The following is an 18,151-nucleotide window of genomic DNA, read 5'->3' as shown; positions in this document are numbered from 1 at the left end:
GCATTCAGTATATTGAATCCTGTATTTTTGAGGTCAGCAACTATACTTTCTGGTTGGCAAGTGTTTCTTGGCCATCAATCTTATTGGTCTTGTTGTTTGTTCTGATACGAGTACCATGAGTATTTGCTTCATTCAACCATTCTGTTGCTTCTCTAAAATCTTTTTCTGTCTGAAACTTTTTTCAATGATTTTCCAGTCAATTTTGTTATCTCCTCATACATTGATTGTAAAGATTTGACGTTTTCTATTATCACTGGTGGAAGAGTGGAATCTTTTTGTTTTTATCTGACAACGTTTCTGCAGCCGATGATCCATCTTGAGCAACATCTGACTGCTTTTGAATGTCATGATGTGAAGTAACAATTGAAGGGTAATTCAATAGCTTCCTCTTCTTCCATGATCGCTTATTGCGAGCTCTAACCCACTCAGTTTCCTCCGCTACAGTGTTGTCATCTGTTTTGTCATCTGATAACCTGGCTCGGTGGAGATGATTGTTCTCTATTATCCGTAGATTTGCATGACGCACTAACTCCTGAACACAAAGCTTCAAAATGAATATGAGGAAATGAGAATAATACCCCAAAGCTGCCTCAAAGCTGCCCCAAAAGCTGCCCCAAAGCTGCCCCTAAAAAGGCGGATCTAGAACCTAACTGAAGTTCAGATTCTAACCTAACCCAACCTCAAATGAAGATCCTTACTTTTATTCCCTTTTTAATGAAAAAAGTAGATCCAGCTTTTTCCATTTGCTTGAATAACTAATAAACCATTAATTTTACAAAAAAATACAAGGATAACTTTTTTCAGTAAATCTAATAACAAATCCATTGACACCTCATTTGTTAAGATTGAACAGAAATAAGGATCAGTCCCATTCTTATGGAAAAAGTAGATCCAGCTTTTCTTATTTCTTCAATAACTAAGAAACCGTTAATTTTATAAAAAAATACAAGAATAACTTTTTTCAGTAAATTCAATAGCAAATCCATTTGTCAAGACAGCTTTCAGCAGCCTTCAACCTCAGAACTCCCCCCCCCCCAAACAGGGACCCTCTGTCTATAATCAGCTAAGTTTGAACCACTTGAGAACTTACCTTCCCTCAGTTTGTATTAAACATTTTTTATGTAAATAGATCATGATTGTTGATAAATTTGGTTGATATCTGTATGATAAAGAAAATAATAGTGATATTAAATGTTGATATCAAAAATTTGATTCAGAATTTTTTCCATTTTTTACAATGCATACCATAAGCTGCAACTTTCATTCCAAACATTAATCTCAATAATGAAAAAGAGTGGAAGTATATGACTGATCCAAACTTAATCCAACAATTCTCACTTTTTCTGGAATCTCATTCGAAGAATGGTATGAAAAAAATATGATAAATATAGGTAGAAAAATGTAGGTTTAGGTGAGTACAACCAGAAAGAAATTGTAAGTGTAGGTGAGTACACCCAGAAAAAAATGTAGGTTTGGTTACCCAGACCGAGAATATTATTCTACTTTAATAAAATGAATCCATTTGAAAAAATCCAAGCCTTCAATGAAAGTTTGCTCATATAGATGACGCACATTTGACACTATATCACCACAGTCAGTATTTGAATATTTACAACCAATTGTGCTTTGAAAGAAGCAGAGAAATCGAATAATAATAATATAAAATGGTATATTGCTTCAAAATTAAATTTGAAAAAAAATGGTTGGAGATCATTCACCTACATTCTATGGGAGAGCAAAAACAATTTTACAAATTAATGATAATATAATGGAGTTAAGTAATATCAATGGATGATGCTGAAGGTAAAATATAGAATAATATTGATAAATTTGTAGTGTGGAAGTGGTTGGGTGATGGATCCAATTAATACTTCCGATTTGAATATTGTCTAGTTTTAACCAAATTTTTTTTCTTATTTTATAGAAGATTTTTCAAATATATAATAATTTTTTTACAGTTTCACTTAGTGGTGTATTTTCAAACTCATTATCATAGAGGATTAAACAGTAGGCACTGGTTTTTGCTGAGAAATTATTTGTTGTTCCCAATATTTATGTCTATCGCTCCAGATTTCAATAGCTCATTTTGCTTACTAAAGTCTATAACAACCAATGGTGCATGTTCATCAAATGTTTTATACTCAATTGATGTACTGCTGTTATAAGGATAGTATTCATTTTGGAATTCAGAGAACATGTGACACAATAAATGTTTATTACCAGCAATATTTTCATAGAGAAACGATTGAGCATTCAAATAGAGATTAACATTGTTCTGATTACAGAAATCAAAATGTGAACTGTTTGCAGTTATAACATTTTTCCCATTCTTTTGAAATCCAAGAGTAATAAATCTAGGTTTCAATATGTTTGAAGCTGTCTTAGCTGTCCATCGAAGATTGTTAGTTTCAGGTAATTGTGGAAATTCATGCAATTTCCATGATCTGAATGGAATGCTCATTGGTATATCACTATGTGTTAAACTCAGCAGATCAAGACAAACAGTCTCAGAAGCATGTATATAGGATACTTTCCATTGTAGTTTTGTAATATTAATTTTCACTGATTTTGCTGTCTCTGATTCAATACAATCCGAGTCTGATGATGATCTCAATAGAACAATTTCCTGACGAACATTTAATTATAGAACTTTTCTATAGTCTTCCATTACACCTAACCACATATCCAAAGGATTGCAAAAGCAGAATTTATCTAAACTTTCCCATCCAGTCAACTTCCATCCTGCATTCTCCATTACTTTTCATTGAGTTTTTTTTGACATATATAGTTTTCCATGATTGTTGTCAATCCCAAATTATGCATATGATCAACCTCAACCCCTCCCCATTCATATCTGATTTCATCAAATAGGTACGATATGCAACTCCATTATTGATAAGTGAATAGTCTTTGGTTTCCACATCATTCTTATCTTTCATTTTGATTTCACCTTCAATTATGAGAAAACTTCTACTTGCAAGTGTATAAATATCTTCTTGTTTTAAACTAATAAGAATTTGATCATTGTGATTGAATGTCTGTTGAATATATGGTGTGTGAGTGATATACTCATATTTAGTAATACTCTCATCAAGATCTACACTCTGATCAACAAGTCATATTCCTGACTTGACTTCTTCCTTATGAATTTTTATTATATTTTTTTCTTCTCAATACAACCTTAGGGGAGGTAAGTTCTCAAGTAGTTCAAACTTAGCTGGTTATAGACAGAGGGTCACAGATGTGGGTGGTGGGGGGGGGGGGTGTGGAGTGCTGAGGTTGAAGGCTGCTGAAAGCTGTGCTAGGTCTTGACACGAAAACATCATTGGAAAAAAATATTTTCCGAGTACTGAGGAGAGAGCTTGCTGCTCAGTTTCAGAAAAAAGTTGAGTTAGGTTAGAGAGGGTGACTGATCCTTATTCAATCTTGACAAATGGATTTGCTATTGAATTTACTGAAAAAATTTATTCTTGTAGTTTCTTGATAAAATTAATGGTTTCTTAGTTATTCAAGAAATAAAAAAGCTGAATCTACTTTTTCCATAAGAGTGGGACTGGTCCTTTGACAAATGGATTTGTTATTGAATTTACTAAAAAAGTTATTCTTGTAATTTTTTAATAAAATTAATGGTTTCTTAGTTATTCAAGAAATAAAAAAAGCTGGATCTACTTTTTCCATAAGAATGGGACTGATCCTTATTTCCTGTTCAATCTTAACAAATGAGGTGTCAATGGATTTGTTATTAGATTTACTGAAAAAAGTTATCCTTGTATTTTTTTGTGAAATTAACGGTGCCTTATTAGTTATACAAGAAATTGAAAAAAGCTGGATCTACTTTTTCCATAAAAAAGGGAATAATAAAAGTGAGGATCTTCATTTGAGGTTAGGTTAGGTTAGATTAGGTTAGAATCTGGACCTCGGTTAGGTTAGGTTTGGTTTGATTTTTTGGCTTATGGTTCTAGATCCGCCTTTTTGGGGGCAGCTTTGGGGCAGCTTTTGGGGCAGCTTTGAGGCAGCTTCGGGATTGTATTCTCATTATCACCCTACTGTAATTTAATATTTCAACATGACATTTAAAAGTCAATTCAGAAGAGTACAAAGAAATTGAAAGGCTATTAACTTTGGTTTTTGATTCATTCACTCTGCGTATGGCAGATACCCAACAAATATATAGCTCATGAGTCGCAAATGCCTAGATATACACTATATATTTCCAAATTCTTTGAGATGTTGTGTAGTTTTTGGTCAGGTGAACATAAGTTTGTCTGACCGCCATCAAATTTTCGCCATCATTATTTTGGTTGTCGAAAATAATTGTAATAAAAGAAGCAAGGTTTCAACTAAAAATATTAGATAACTAAATTAAGATCTTTGAACTAACAAATTATATTTATTCCATTACATTTACTTTCACAACACAATAAAAACATTGCAATAGACTATAACTATAGAATTGAATTATAGTGAGGTCCACGTTATAATGATAGTAAAGAAAGATAGGGGAACAGTTGCCTTTTCTCTTCTTTGCCACTGCCTTCAATAGAGGAATAAAGATTAATAAGGATAACTGATACCAGTAATTCTTATGTCATATTAACTGTTCATTCTTCTTTAAAATAATCAGTTTATTTTATTTCTCAAGATAGAATATTTTTCAATGATTGAATAATGATTTTTGATAATATTGAGATTAAATATTTTTTTTTTATTGATAATATTTCTTCATTGTTAAAAAATGATGTGGCTACGATGTAGAGCTAGAGAGGGATTGCACTGTCTGCTTTGTCAAATGATACACAAGGATAGTAAAACAAATGTGAATTACCATTATAACTGTGGCGAATAATCTGCCATGTTCCACACGTGTGGAAAATAGCATAATTATGATTTGCCACATCAGAAGGTTGCGTGTTCATACCACGTCGGGGTCACCAATATAGAAAATTTAATTGATAATTTCCTATGATAAAAAATATTTTGAATACGATTTAATGAATAAGTAAACTTCAATGCTGTGTTACAAATATTGAACGGAAAATAATGATAATGACTAATGAACAAACTAATACAAGTTGCTAAACACATGTTTCACACGTGAGGAAAATAGCAGATGATTCGCCACATCATGTAGGCCTCATCATAGATTTAATATGAACACTAAAAATACTATAAAGAAAGCTTATACCAACAAAATGTATGGTGTAGAGAATGAAAGTAAATCATTGTACTAGTATGGCTTTTAATCGACGTAACTCCCAGGTTGGATGCGAGGAGAAATCTTCTTACTCTATAATAACAAATTTGTAAACTTATATTCCATCTTATTTTATTTCTTATTTTTTATCAACTCAATCTAAACCAATTCCATTCTGGAATGTTGCAGCATCGAAGAAGATAAAAAAGAAATATACAAAGAACCAATCTTCCATATTCCCACCACCGTTGGGCACTTCAGTTGGTCACCGTGAACGAGGGAGAAAACGAGAGCGCAAGCAGGAATGCAAACGTGAAGTCAGGCAACGAGGAAAAGAAGAGTTAGAGCGTAAGGCCATGCAAGTCAGCACCTTGACTGCTCCTCCTTCAGTAAATAGGTAAATCACATTTTTGTCTCCTTTAATATGTATAGGCTACTGAATGCATTTCAAAGCTTTCATCCCATTTGAACTCTTGGCCAGGAATGTAGTTATGATTCCATCAAGTGTAAATCTAGGCTACATATTGAAAATTGTACACCGACACTTGATGGAATCATAAACACATCGAGTATCAAGTCTTGAAAAACAGAAAAAATAAAAGAATACTAGTTATAGCTGGACAGGAATTTAAGGAATTGTGGAACTGAACTATGCCAAAGAAATAAAGATTTTGGAATTGGAACATGAATGTACGAACGATGTTACAGCCTGGAAAGATGTTAGAAATTGCAGAGGAAATGCTCAGGATCAATATAGAAGTGATGGCCCTACAAGAAATCAGATGGCAAGGGCAGAGTAGAATAGAGAAGAAGAAATGCACTCTTTTTTACAGTGGCTCAGAAAATAGAACAGGACACGGAGGAACTGGTTTCATGGTAAAAAAGAAAATGTGTGATTACATTCTAGGATTTGAACCAGTAAACGGAAGAATCTGTAAGCTACAAGTGTAAGGTAAGCTACGAAATATGTCACTTGTCTCAGTATATGCTCCAACAGTAGACAAAGGGGATGAAGTGAAAGAAAAGTTTTATGAAGAGTCTGTTTGGACAGAGTCTGCAGTGGGGTTCAGAATTATGACATGCTGATGGTGATTTTAATGCACGAATTGGAAAAGAAGTTTGACAAAATGACATTCCAGGAAAGTTCACCTTGCATCATGAAACTAGCAACAATTGGTGGCTGCTTAGCGAGTTTGCTAGAAGGAATGGATTAGTCATACGTAGTACCCAGTTTCAGGATAAATGAATCCACTTGGGAGCATGGAAAAGTCCTGGACAGGATGTGGTGAATCAAATGATCATGTTCTTGTCAATGGTAGATGTATGTCGTCAAATATAAATGTGAGAAGTTTGAGGGGGTACACCTGTGATTCTGATCACTACTTCGTGAAAGCCATGGTCCGACAGAGGATTGCAAGAATCAATCTACAAAGAAGTTCAAGGTTTAAAAGATGGGCTGTGAAGAAATTGAAGGATACAGAAACCAGACTTCTTTATCAAAGATCATTGAGTGAGAAACTTGCTCTAACAAGATTTGAGGAACGCTTGGGAGAAGAATGGAAAGCAATAGAGGGAGTGGTCAGAGAAGCAGTTGAAGAAGTTGTAGGAGAAAAGACATTCACAAGAAATAGAGAATGGTTCGATGACGAATGTCATTTGACAGAGACAAGAACATGGCTCATCAGCAATGGATTCAGAGGAAAACAAGAATAGCATAATATATAACAATTATTGTGTGAAAAGGAAACGAGCAAGTGAAATGTGCAGGACAAAGAAGAGACAGGCCTGGTGAGAAAAATTAAAGGAACTGGATGAGTGGCATAAAGAAAGTTTAGTGAAAAAGTTTTACAGGGCTGTTGAAAGAATGAGAAGATATTATATGCCAAGGATAGATGCTTGTAAGGAAAAATATGGCACTGTAATAAGTGAAGAGAAAGGAATAATGGATCGATGAGTGGAGCATTTCGAAGAAATTTTTATTTCCAGTGAGAACGACGACGAAAATGAGGTTGCTTTGAGCGAGGAAAATGAAGAAATGTTGATTCCATCACTGGAAGAAATAGAGTGGGCCATAAATAAACTGAAAAATTACAAGGCCCCTGGGGAGGACTCAATCGTGGCAGAGATGTTGATGAGTGGTGGAAGAGACCTATCACGAAGAATTAAAGGTTTGATAGAAAAGGTGTTGTTCGGACGTTATATCAATGTTCCCCTTTGTTGTCTGGCGTTGTGTGGTGGAGGGGGCAATTGAAGGGTGACACGCATAGCATAATTGCGCCAGTTGCCGACTGCCAGCCAATCGAACAGCTCACTTCTTGTGATGTCGACTTTTTGCAAAGTGATCTATTGATTTATTGTGATTTATTACAAGTGTCATCTAGTCTCGTATCATGATCTGGACCCGGGATCCTAGAAGCAAGGAGGATTTGGACATGAAGGTGGGCCTATGTTATTGTGCACTTAGCCTTCAACTTGCTACCCGATGCCAGACAACCCCAAAAAGTTCTCGATGTAATTGATAAAGTCCACAAACCAGTGCTGTTTGAGCCAGCCTCTTTCGAATAAACAGGTGTTTATTAAAGAAGAAATGCTCTTGGAAAATGGAATCTTATGCCCACTATTCAAGAGCAGGAATAAACTGGATTGTGAAAATTACCGAGGCATCACAATGTCGTGCATTGTTTACAAAGTGTTATCCAATGTATTGAACAAGAGATTGATTGAATATTCAGAGAGAATCATTAAGGAGAATATCATCCAATTTGGAGAATATCAATGTGGATTCCGGGAAAACAGAGGGACATCTGATCAGATTTTTGTCATGAGACAGATTCTATAGACGTTTTATGTACACAAGATAGATGTTCTTATTGTGTTCATTGAATTCAGACGAGCATTTGACAGTGTCAAAAGAAGACCTCTGTCCAATGTTTTGACCCAACATGTCATACCGGCAAAGTTGATCAGAATGATTTGGATCACTTTGAATGGCACAAGAGGAAGGTGATAAAAAAAGTTACTGAGGCATTTCAATTCAATAGCGGAGTAAAACAAGGAGATAGCAAGTCGGTGACTTTTCAATATTGATGTGCACAGTGTATTGAAGAATGTAGACCCTGTTCCACAAAGCAACTCAAATATGCGCCTATGCTGATGATGTAGCAATATTAGCTAGAGACACCACAGTACTGAAGGAAACCTTCAGGAAAGTAGAACAAGAGGCAGAAAAGATAGGCTTAAAGATTAACACTGCAAAAAAGATAGGCTTGAAGATTAACACTGCAAAAACTAAATACTTTCATGAAGCTTGAAGAAGAGTTCCAAGGAATTTATTTATTTATTCATGGAGACACCAGGTAAAAAACCCATTCTGCCTCCTGCACACTATACAATAATTTCCAACATAATACAATTTTCAATAAAAAGAAGATAGAAAATATGAGAAAATAATAAATTATAAAAATAGCTAATTTTAAAATTATGAGAATGAAATAAGACAAAAAATCGAAGAAATACACAGTCGTATATAGAATAATAAGAATACATTAACTGAATTCAATAAGAAAAAATGCACACATACCTCAGTAAACTATAATCATTACTAGTATATAGACAAGAGGAAAAAAGTGTCTGTGTAATGTACTACCACTAGCCTTTATGAGGATAATTAAATAAAATAAATGCAAGCGCAATTCACGAAATGATGGACCACATACTACAAGACTAAATCATATGAAATCCTTCGGATTTTGGAAGGAGAGAACCAGAAGATGTCCAAGTGCTCTGAATAAGTATTGAAAACTCTTTGAGCTCTACTTAAAGGAAAGTTATAATGGCTTACCATTCTGGAGCGAGAAATATAAAATGAAAATCCAGAACGTCGAGCAATGGTATTTATATATATATGTTAATTTTAGAAAGCAGGTAGGAAGAATCAATTTTATTATTTAACAGATTGTACAGAAAAACAAGTAATTTAACATCACGTCTTACTTTCAGTGATTTAATATTGAACATACTTCTGAGGGAGTTGGTTGGGTAATCAAAGGGACAGAAAACCCTGTGCTTTTTATAATACATACATCTCAAAAATTTGTTTTGCAAGTGTTCTAGAAGGTGAATCTGTTCATTATGATAAGGATTCCATACTTTGCATGCATACTCTAATAGACTCCTCACAATTGATTTGTATAAGAGTAGGAGAGGTACTACATCAGTGAAGGGCGAGCATGTCCTCAAAATGAAACCCATCTGTTGATTGGCTCTGTTAACTATATAATCAATATGTGAATCGAAAGAAAGGTCTGGGCTGAATACTACTGGTCCTTGAACGACTCCACCTTTTCCAATGGAATACCATTAATATAGTATACACCTGCATGAGTGGAGGACTGCCGAGTGAAACTCATGAATTTACATTTATTCACATTCATTTTTAGTCCATTATCATCACACCATCTGGACAGACTATCAATATCCCTCTGCAAATCATAGCAATCTCTTTGATAATTGATTTCTTTATATAATTTTACATCATCTGCATACAGAAGGCATGAAGATTATCTGATGGTAGATGGTAGATCATTAATAAACAAAAGAAATAGAAGTGGACCAAGGTTAGAGCCCTGAGGAACCCCTGATGTACACTCAAAGCATTCTGATTTGAAATTGTGAATCTTTACATACTGTATTCTTGCCTCCAGATAACTCTGTAGAAGATTAACAATTGTTACACAAAATCCTAACACTTTGAGTTTTCGTATCAGAAGTCTATGATTTATGGTGTCAAACGCTTTTGATAGATCTGTAAAGATAACATCTGTACGACCTCCATGATCCAAAATTTGTGAAGCCTCACTACTAAAAACTATAAGATTGGACACAGTTGAGCGACCAGGCAGAAATCCATGTTGCTCAGGTGCAATAATCCTCTGACACTGCTTATAAATAATCAAATGCAGGAGCTTCTCAAAAACTTTCGAAAAACAATTCAAAATGGATATTGGTCTGTAGTTTTTAATATCATTCCTATTCCCAGACTTGAAAACAGGAGTAACTCTTGCAATCTTCCATTTTGAAGGAAATCTACCCGACCTTATAGCAGAGTTGAAAAATAATTTTAATGGCTCTAAAAGGACTGCAGCACAGCCCTTGGCAATAAAGGTTGGAATCGCATCAGGACCCTCGGAGCAGCCCGACCTCAGCCCATTGATAGCAGACAGAATATCATTGGAAGAAACCATCCCAAGTCCCCCATCCAACAATGAGCACCCAGACACCTCCGGAGTCCCCATTGGCACATCAGGTGTATCAGCCTCATACACAGATTGAAAGTATTTAGAGAAACCATTAACTATATCAGCCCCAGAGTAAGACTCTCCGTCCAGTGTCATGGTTGACTCCACAAAAGAAGTTTTTCTTTTTGAATTGACATATTTCCAGAAATCTTTTACATTATGTCATATTCCATTTTGAACTCTAATCAAATACGCCTCATAAGATAGTGTAATTCTGTTTTTCAGGGATGTGCGTAAAGTTTTAAATTTATTATCATGATAAGGCGAAGTTTTTCTCTTTCTTGAGCACTTATTTTCTATTTTCAAATCTGATATGATATCAGATGTAAACCAAGGAGGATACTTATTATTTGATATATTCAACCTCCTCCTTGGAATAAATTCATCAAAATTTTTGTCAAGTACTTCATAGAAATTATCTACAGCAGAGTCAACATCACCGCAACGAAAAACAGAGTCCCAACTGGAATCGCGGAGTCCGCAATAGAGGCCGAGATAGTCCCCCTTGGAATAGTCATACGAATATTCGGTGAACGATTTGAGTGGAGCTCTGACCGGGCTCTCACCGCATATGAGGCTTCCACACATAATGCAGGGTGATAACAGTCTTAAGGGAGGAGTGGATCATCTCATCTGGCAAGTGGCTCAAAACAATATCCAGTGTTCTACCGAGCTCATTTTGCACTGAATTATAAGAAATTAGATCATAGAATGACATTTAACGACAAAGAAAGTTTGCTTTGCATGAGTCAGAAGAGAGATCATAAGTATCAGAGCTAATTTCGGGTAAAATGAAATCACCAATAATCATTAAATTTCCATTGAGTAAGCTATTCAAGGATTCAATTGTATTCACAGTAACCAAGAAAAACATTTGAAGGAGTGGGAGGTGGCATATAAACAGCATTTATATGATAATCAGTTGAATTTGATTCAAGTTTAACCCCTACGGAGTCATAACAATAATAATCATTAACAGATAGCTCACTACAGAGCTCCGATTGCAATGATCTTCTCACTGCGATAAGTACTCCACTCCCCCTGCGACTGCCATCACCCCCTCCTCTATCACTCCGATAGACAGAGTAGCGGTCATCAAAAATTTCACAACTGATTATGCCGTCGTGCAACCACGTCTCAGTCAATACTATCAAAACTATCAAATTGTAATTTGCACTTAGAAGAGATTCATACAGATTCGAGGTTTTTGTACGTAATCCTCTAACATTTTGATAGTACACAGACAAAGAAGAAATTAATGGCATATATGAAAAAGAGAAAAAATGAAATAATATTATAAATACAAATAAATGACAAGAAGTGAAAAAAAGATGAACAAAATAAAATATAAGTCGATCATCTCAGCCTACCGGTAACAAACTGTTTTCAATATTGTAAAATATTAAAGACAAGAAAAAAATTACTCTCCTTCGTTATTAAAGTTATCTCAGCAAACTGTTTTCCATATTGTAAATTATTAAAGAAGAATTATTATTAAAAAAGAAAAATTACTCTCTTACGTTCATATTACCTAAATCAGATTCTCATCCTTAATCAGCAAATAACTTGGGTCATCACCACTATCCTCCCCACTTTACATTTCAAGAATTATAATAATTAAAGGAAAAAATAAATTTTAAATAGCAGAACCTTTAAAGAGTAGAATACTAGATATTTGGTCTTCAGTATGGATAACCACCTTAGTACCACCACAACTACTCAGAAAGATTCTATAATAATGAAAACACCCAGTGTAAAAGAAAACAGAGTGACTGCAATCTGAAATAAGATTAGAAGCAAGATAAGAAATGTTATCGGAAAACCTAGCAATACTGTAAATGAGAATGAGATAAAAATATTCAATAACTCTGTTGATATACCGTAGAATAAGTTGCAGAAAGAAAAACATATAGTTAGAGCAGTTAGTGAATTGATAAGACTATACCACGCATTGTTAAAAATAGTAAACAAATTCCAATATTTTTGTATTAATATAATATAGCCGTATAATCCATTACCAGGAACAATTAAAACAATCCCTAGTAAATGTATTTCGTTATTATTTGCTGTTCTATTGAAAGGTTTCTTACCAATTTCTTCAAGATTGAACATTCATTTAATTATAAATTGTTTATCAATTTCCAGGTCTCCAGATAGGAGAAGCAGTTATTTTAAATCACAAAAGCAAGTCTCATAGAAAACATTCATTCGGTTGAGTTGATTATAACTCTATGTAGTTAAGTTGATAGCCGAGAGAACAATGATAATAATGGATTAACAGTTGTAAAATTCTGATTGATTATTGATTAATTGACGTGAAATCGAATAATAATACACTCTAGATTTGACACAATTCATTTCTGAAAAACAATATATATTATATGAGACCTACAATATAGGGAAAATAAATTAAATCTTTAACAATTGACTGTAGTTGGTACAGCTTTCAAGTCCTTCTCACATCGCACGGTATAGATTCTACCGTTCTCAACAATTATTATCTTTATTGTACCAGTCTTGTCCACCCAAACATATTTTAAGCCAAATTCCTTTTGAAGTTTTCTAGCTTTGGAGAGAAGTATTTTTCGTGGAGCCGTTAAAGAAAAGTTTATAAAAACTGGGTGGGTCTGACCTTGCATCGCCATGTGCCTGGTCGACAGCTTGTTTACACTGCACTTCTGCTGCATAATCTCGTGAGCGATTGTGCGTCCAACAAACTTCACTATGATTGGTGGCGGATTTCGTGAATCAGGTCGCTTTTTAAGACGATGACAGCAGTCAATCTCTTCTGCACCTATGTGCACACCTACAGCTTGGCAAGTTTGGAGCACCACCTTTGAGACGACCTCCTGATCTGCGACGAAATTTAGTTATAGACATGAATGAAATAGAGAGAGTAGCATCATTCAAGTATCTTGGTGGATAGGCATTTGAATTTTGAGCGCTTATAGTTGGTTAGTACACTTTTTCGCTACAGTGCCGCTAGTAAACTACTGCGCTCATACCCGGGCTTAGAGCTAGCCTGGGACAGCAGTCGTTGCAAGCAGTTCGTTGTGCATGCTTCGTTACTCAAGTTTTGAATTGTTATGCGTGATCCTGGACGTGTAATATGATGTCAAGTTGTATTTTATTTGTAATTATTAGTTCTGGAAATTGGTCGTCCAGTAATAACTCAGTGTGTGTGAAGAAAATATTGTTTTCAATACCCTAGTGAAATATTATAACATCGTAAAATACTACAAATTATCACTATACTACTACTATAAACTACCTAATAAATCACACTGAATTATCACAAGCTTACATTAACTGATATAATAATAAGAAGAGTTCCAAGGAATTTAGTTATAGACATGAATGAAATAGAGGGATTAGCATCATTCAAGTATCTTGGTGGATAGGCATTTGAATTTCAAGCGCTTATAGTAGGTTAGAACACTTTTTCGCTACAGTGCCGCTTGTAAACTACTGCGCTCATACCCGGAATAACTGTCACCAACTGTTTAAGAATAATTGTCACCAAGAATAATAAACTGTATAAGCTACTACAATAGTCTACAAAAGTCTGTTATCACTTTATCTCAAGTCTGTCACGATAAGAGAAGAAACGAGCAATACCACTGTAGTTTGTCAACTGACTCCCCGACTGCAACTCACACCATTTGAAGGGCAGGCAGAACCATCTAGAAAGATCTAGAGATGCGGCAAACGTCCGACCAATTGCAGTGCATGGAAGTCACCAGAAAGTTCAAGTGTGCGCTTGCCATTGGTCGATTGACTAGACTATGTGGACTAGACTTGAATTATTCTGTTGAATTAAAATGAACAGCTCAATTACACACTGGCCACGCTCACTTGTTTGTGGTCAGTTAATTACCGAGAAGTTTTTGTGAAATGTATATATTTTTTTTGTGATGGAAACAAAATCAATAATTAATTATTATTCATTTTCACTGTTCACTATCACTGCTGTGTGGAAATTCAGCTTAATTCATTAAAAGTGGAAATTTGATATTTCTCTAAAGTACCTACACGCTATTCCTATTTATTTATTGATCTTACCGAACTCCGATTGTACAGAGATTGTATTGAATGATCACAGATGTATCATCCTTGAGCACACGCTTAGCTAAGGATGCATTGATCTCATAATAATAATAATAATAATTTATTCGACCAAAAACAAACATTGTACAAACAAATTGAAATAAAATAACATAACTGGTGTAGCAAACACCACACAATATATGCACAATACATGTTTATCATCATAGTCTAAATGAAGCCCCAAAGGTAATCCTGTGTGGGGCCTTTCTTCCTATATTCAATCACAATAGAAAATGACCAAACAAAAGATATAAAAAAAATGAAAGAAGGAATATATAGAGTATTACATTAATAGTATACAAAATCTTAAGAAACTACAAAATTTCAAAAAAGAATCAAGAAAAAAAATGAAACTAAAATAATAAATCATTGCAATTTAAAGAGTTAGTTCTCCATGCGGGCTGCACATTCCAAATGATAATTATCGATTCTTCAATCAACAGATGAAGCCATGCAAAATATAAGTGCTATGACACAATATAATTACATAAATAATTTAAATTCCCAACCATACAAAAACTTAATCAAACATGAAAAACGAAATATCAACTTTTGAGCATGAAAACATTCATAAAAACAACTGTGTATCATCAATCGCAACAATGATTTTCTTTTTAAACGACCATATAAATATTTGTTCAAAAAAATGTGCATTATTTATTGACAATTTATGCCATAGAGTAAAGATACCATTTTAAGATACTTGTAGTTATAATTTGTGCCTGGTTATACTCTTAATGAATAACGAAAAAATGCCAGTGATTTTTCTTTTTGTTAAACTTGAACCAGTGGTTTTTCACTTTTATCAGATTTCACTTGAATTGTATTGTAATGCTGAACTTTATTTTGATTTCTTGATGCTCTAAATGATAATTGTAGAGAAATGTTTTTTTTAGAATATTGTATTATACTTGGGCTTAGCCATCGAACTAACAACTCAAATAGATGATGTGGCACCTTTCATTTATACTCAATTCATATTGGATTTTCTTCTACTGCTACTTGATAATTCTACTACAAACAGCTTGAATATATTTCTGATAATATTCGATTCACATTTTTGTCACTTATTTGACGGTCTGTTGTGAGCAAGTTGTAATTTATTTCTAGCGAGCAAATCATCTTGGGAGGAGTGCGTCTCCCGCCGGATATAGAAATCATCAAATACACGACCAGAGCTATTGGCCCGAAAGTACCAGGAGCCACCAACAGAGAGAACGAGAAGTCAATTTCGCTGGACCATCCTTCAGACAGCGTCATGCCTACTCTCTCTTCTACCAGCCTTGTCATTGAGAGGAAAAATAAACAACCTTTGTTGGTAATTATCAAAACCATTTAGTGTAATAATTAAATAAAATTGATAATATTTACACTCAGAAATATTGTGGAACGTCTCCATATCAAGCTCAAGCTCTATCATCCAACAAAACTGAAATATCTCTAATAAGCTGAAATGTTAGCGAGTAACAATTAAAATAGACCAAAACGATACACCAGATCTTGTTCACGACGGTTGATATCTTCATGCTTAAGTCGAAACATTTTCAAACTGCCCTCGTATTATGATCAAGTTGACATTTTTAACTGTGCTCCTCTAAATTCTCTTGTAAAGTACATGAATTATTCATAGAAGATACCTCCTTGTTAATTATATTAAATCTATTGTTTTTGTTTTCTTCACACCAAGCCTGCGGTACTTTTTTGGAACTTGTGCTATGGCAAATGATTAAATTAATAAAAAAATATCACTGCATAATCCACAGGCTGTTGAAATAACAAACCAAACTCACAATATTGAATTTATTCAATGCCTTTATTGTTGTAATTGCATTTATTTTTGTTTCATAGGACCCAGAGTCTGAAATAAGAGATAGCAAATATCTGAGATTGAGTCACGATAAATCTATTGAACCGGCGCACAACGACTATAAGTTAAAAAATTCAGTTTCACTTTCATTATTTTCTGGTCTCATTTCTCCTCCAAATAAACCGGCTCATTCTTCACAAATTATGCTGATATCTTCAGGTTAACATGCTTTTTTAAGTTGACAGAAATAGCTCATTACATAGAAATAGAAAGTAAAATGAAAATCTCAGTACCCTTTTTGAATATTGAATATTCAAAAAGGGTACTGAGATTTTCATTTTTCTTTCTATTTCTATAAAAAGTAGCCCTATACAGAAAAGAGATAAGCTTATTACTTATATACTCTGTTTGGTAACTTCTATAGGATTTCAATTCCTTTGTTTTTCATCGCTTTAGGGCAAAGTTTTTCAAATAGAGCCCTATTGATTCAGGGCTCGTCCAAGTTAAATAGAGTGAATTCGAATGCATTAAAGTTTTGGGCAAACCAGGACTGTACCTGATAACTGAATAGACTGATGAAGAAATTTCATTGCAGTGAATATGCACTTTACTGTAAATTGCACTGTGAATAGTAGCATAGAGGAAAGATAGCATAACGTTTGCTTTATTTTGTCAATATTATAGTAGCTAACGTGAATTAATTTGAAATGATTTAGGAGAGGAGTAGTCTCAATATGAAACCGTGTCCAGGACGATACTAAATTACAGCATAAGTTTACTGTCTCATCAAAACATTCCGGTTCAAGGAACAATAGTTTGCTTTGAGAGTAATCGATTTGATGACATGGTGAAGTTTTGACTGTAATCGTGAGATCAAGAATGACTTGATGAGATAGAGGTATGAGGTTGAGATCAGAAATCCAGTCGATACTTTCTATTCATTTTGTGGATTTTAGGGAGTAAAACCATTCATTTTTCAATTTCTTTTTGCAGAACGAACTGAACGCAGTTGATGATCCAGGCGCAGAAATGGATGCTCCTCTCAATCTTTCATTGAAGCCATCCTCTTAATAATTTTTATAATTTGAAATTTTGAAATTATTTTTTTTTAATTTGAAATTTATCATATATAATATATATATATATATATATTAATAAAAACAATATGAAAACTTGTAGTATTCTTTATTATTAAAAGCTTTAAACTATTTTTACGACTAGCTTCGACCATAGGTCATTTTTAAGTTAAAAAATAATAATAAATGGAAATTATAATATAACAAATTCTTACCAACTAGTTCAAAAAATCAAGGAAATAACTATTCCAAATCACACAATTTTCTATAGCTTGATGCTTGATTTTATAGCCTAATACTATTAACATTTTAAAGCAAAGTTAATTGGAAATAATCTGAACAGTAATGAACTATAAGGATTCAATAGCATTAACAAAAACATGTATGGATCAGAATTATTTTACTTTCAATGACAAAATTTATGAGCAAAAGGAAGGTTCAGCTATGTGATCACCATTATCAGGATACCTTGCTAACATACATATGAACAATTTGGAAAAAGTCTAAAATTATTAATAATAATAATCCTCTGAGAAAAAATATCATTTATTGTTATAGATATGTAGATGACATAGTATGCTTATACAATAGTAATGATGAAAAACATGAAGATTTAGAAAGATATTTAAACTCAATTCCACCTCCTATAAAATTTACTATGGACGAAGTT

The 18,151-nt window shown here is 33.9% G+C and overlaps 1 protein-coding gene across 1 annotated transcript; it reads left to right on the top strand.

The window, feature by feature from the left end:
• Positions 1-1,787: 1,787 nt before the first annotated feature.
• On the top strand, positions 1,788-17,476 carry LOC120354698. Its single transcript, XM_039442124.1, has 4 exons — positions 1,788-1,803; positions 5,384-5,591; positions 15,709-15,916; positions 17,399-17,476. The coding sequence occupies exons 1-4, from the start codon at positions 1,788-1,790 to the stop codon at positions 17,474-17,476; spliced, it is 510 nt and encodes a 169-aa protein (XP_039298058.1).
• The last annotated feature ends 675 nt before the right edge of the window (positions 17,477-18,151 follow it).

The sequence above is a fragment of the Nilaparvata lugens genome, chromosome X, assembly GCF_014356525.2.
Source record: "Nilaparvata lugens isolate BPH chromosome X, ASM1435652v1, whole genome shotgun sequence".
Taxonomy (NCBI): Eukaryota; Metazoa; Arthropoda; class Insecta; order Hemiptera; family Delphacidae; genus Nilaparvata; species Nilaparvata lugens.
The sequence above is the reverse complement of the archived record's forward strand: the minus strand, read 5'-3'. Positions and strand labels throughout refer to the sequence as shown.

Bases quoted from the DNA above. Each gene is read 5' to 3' on its own strand.
- LOC120354698 (XM_039442124.1), top strand. The intron at 5,592-15,708 runs GTAAATCACATT...ATTTATTTCTAG, and splicing joins GCTCCTCCTTCAGTAAATAG to CGAGCAAATCATCTTGGGAG. The intron at 15,917-17,398 runs GTAATTATCAAA...TTCTTTTTGCAG, and splicing joins AAAATAAACAACCTTTGTTG to AACGAACTGAACGCAGTTGA.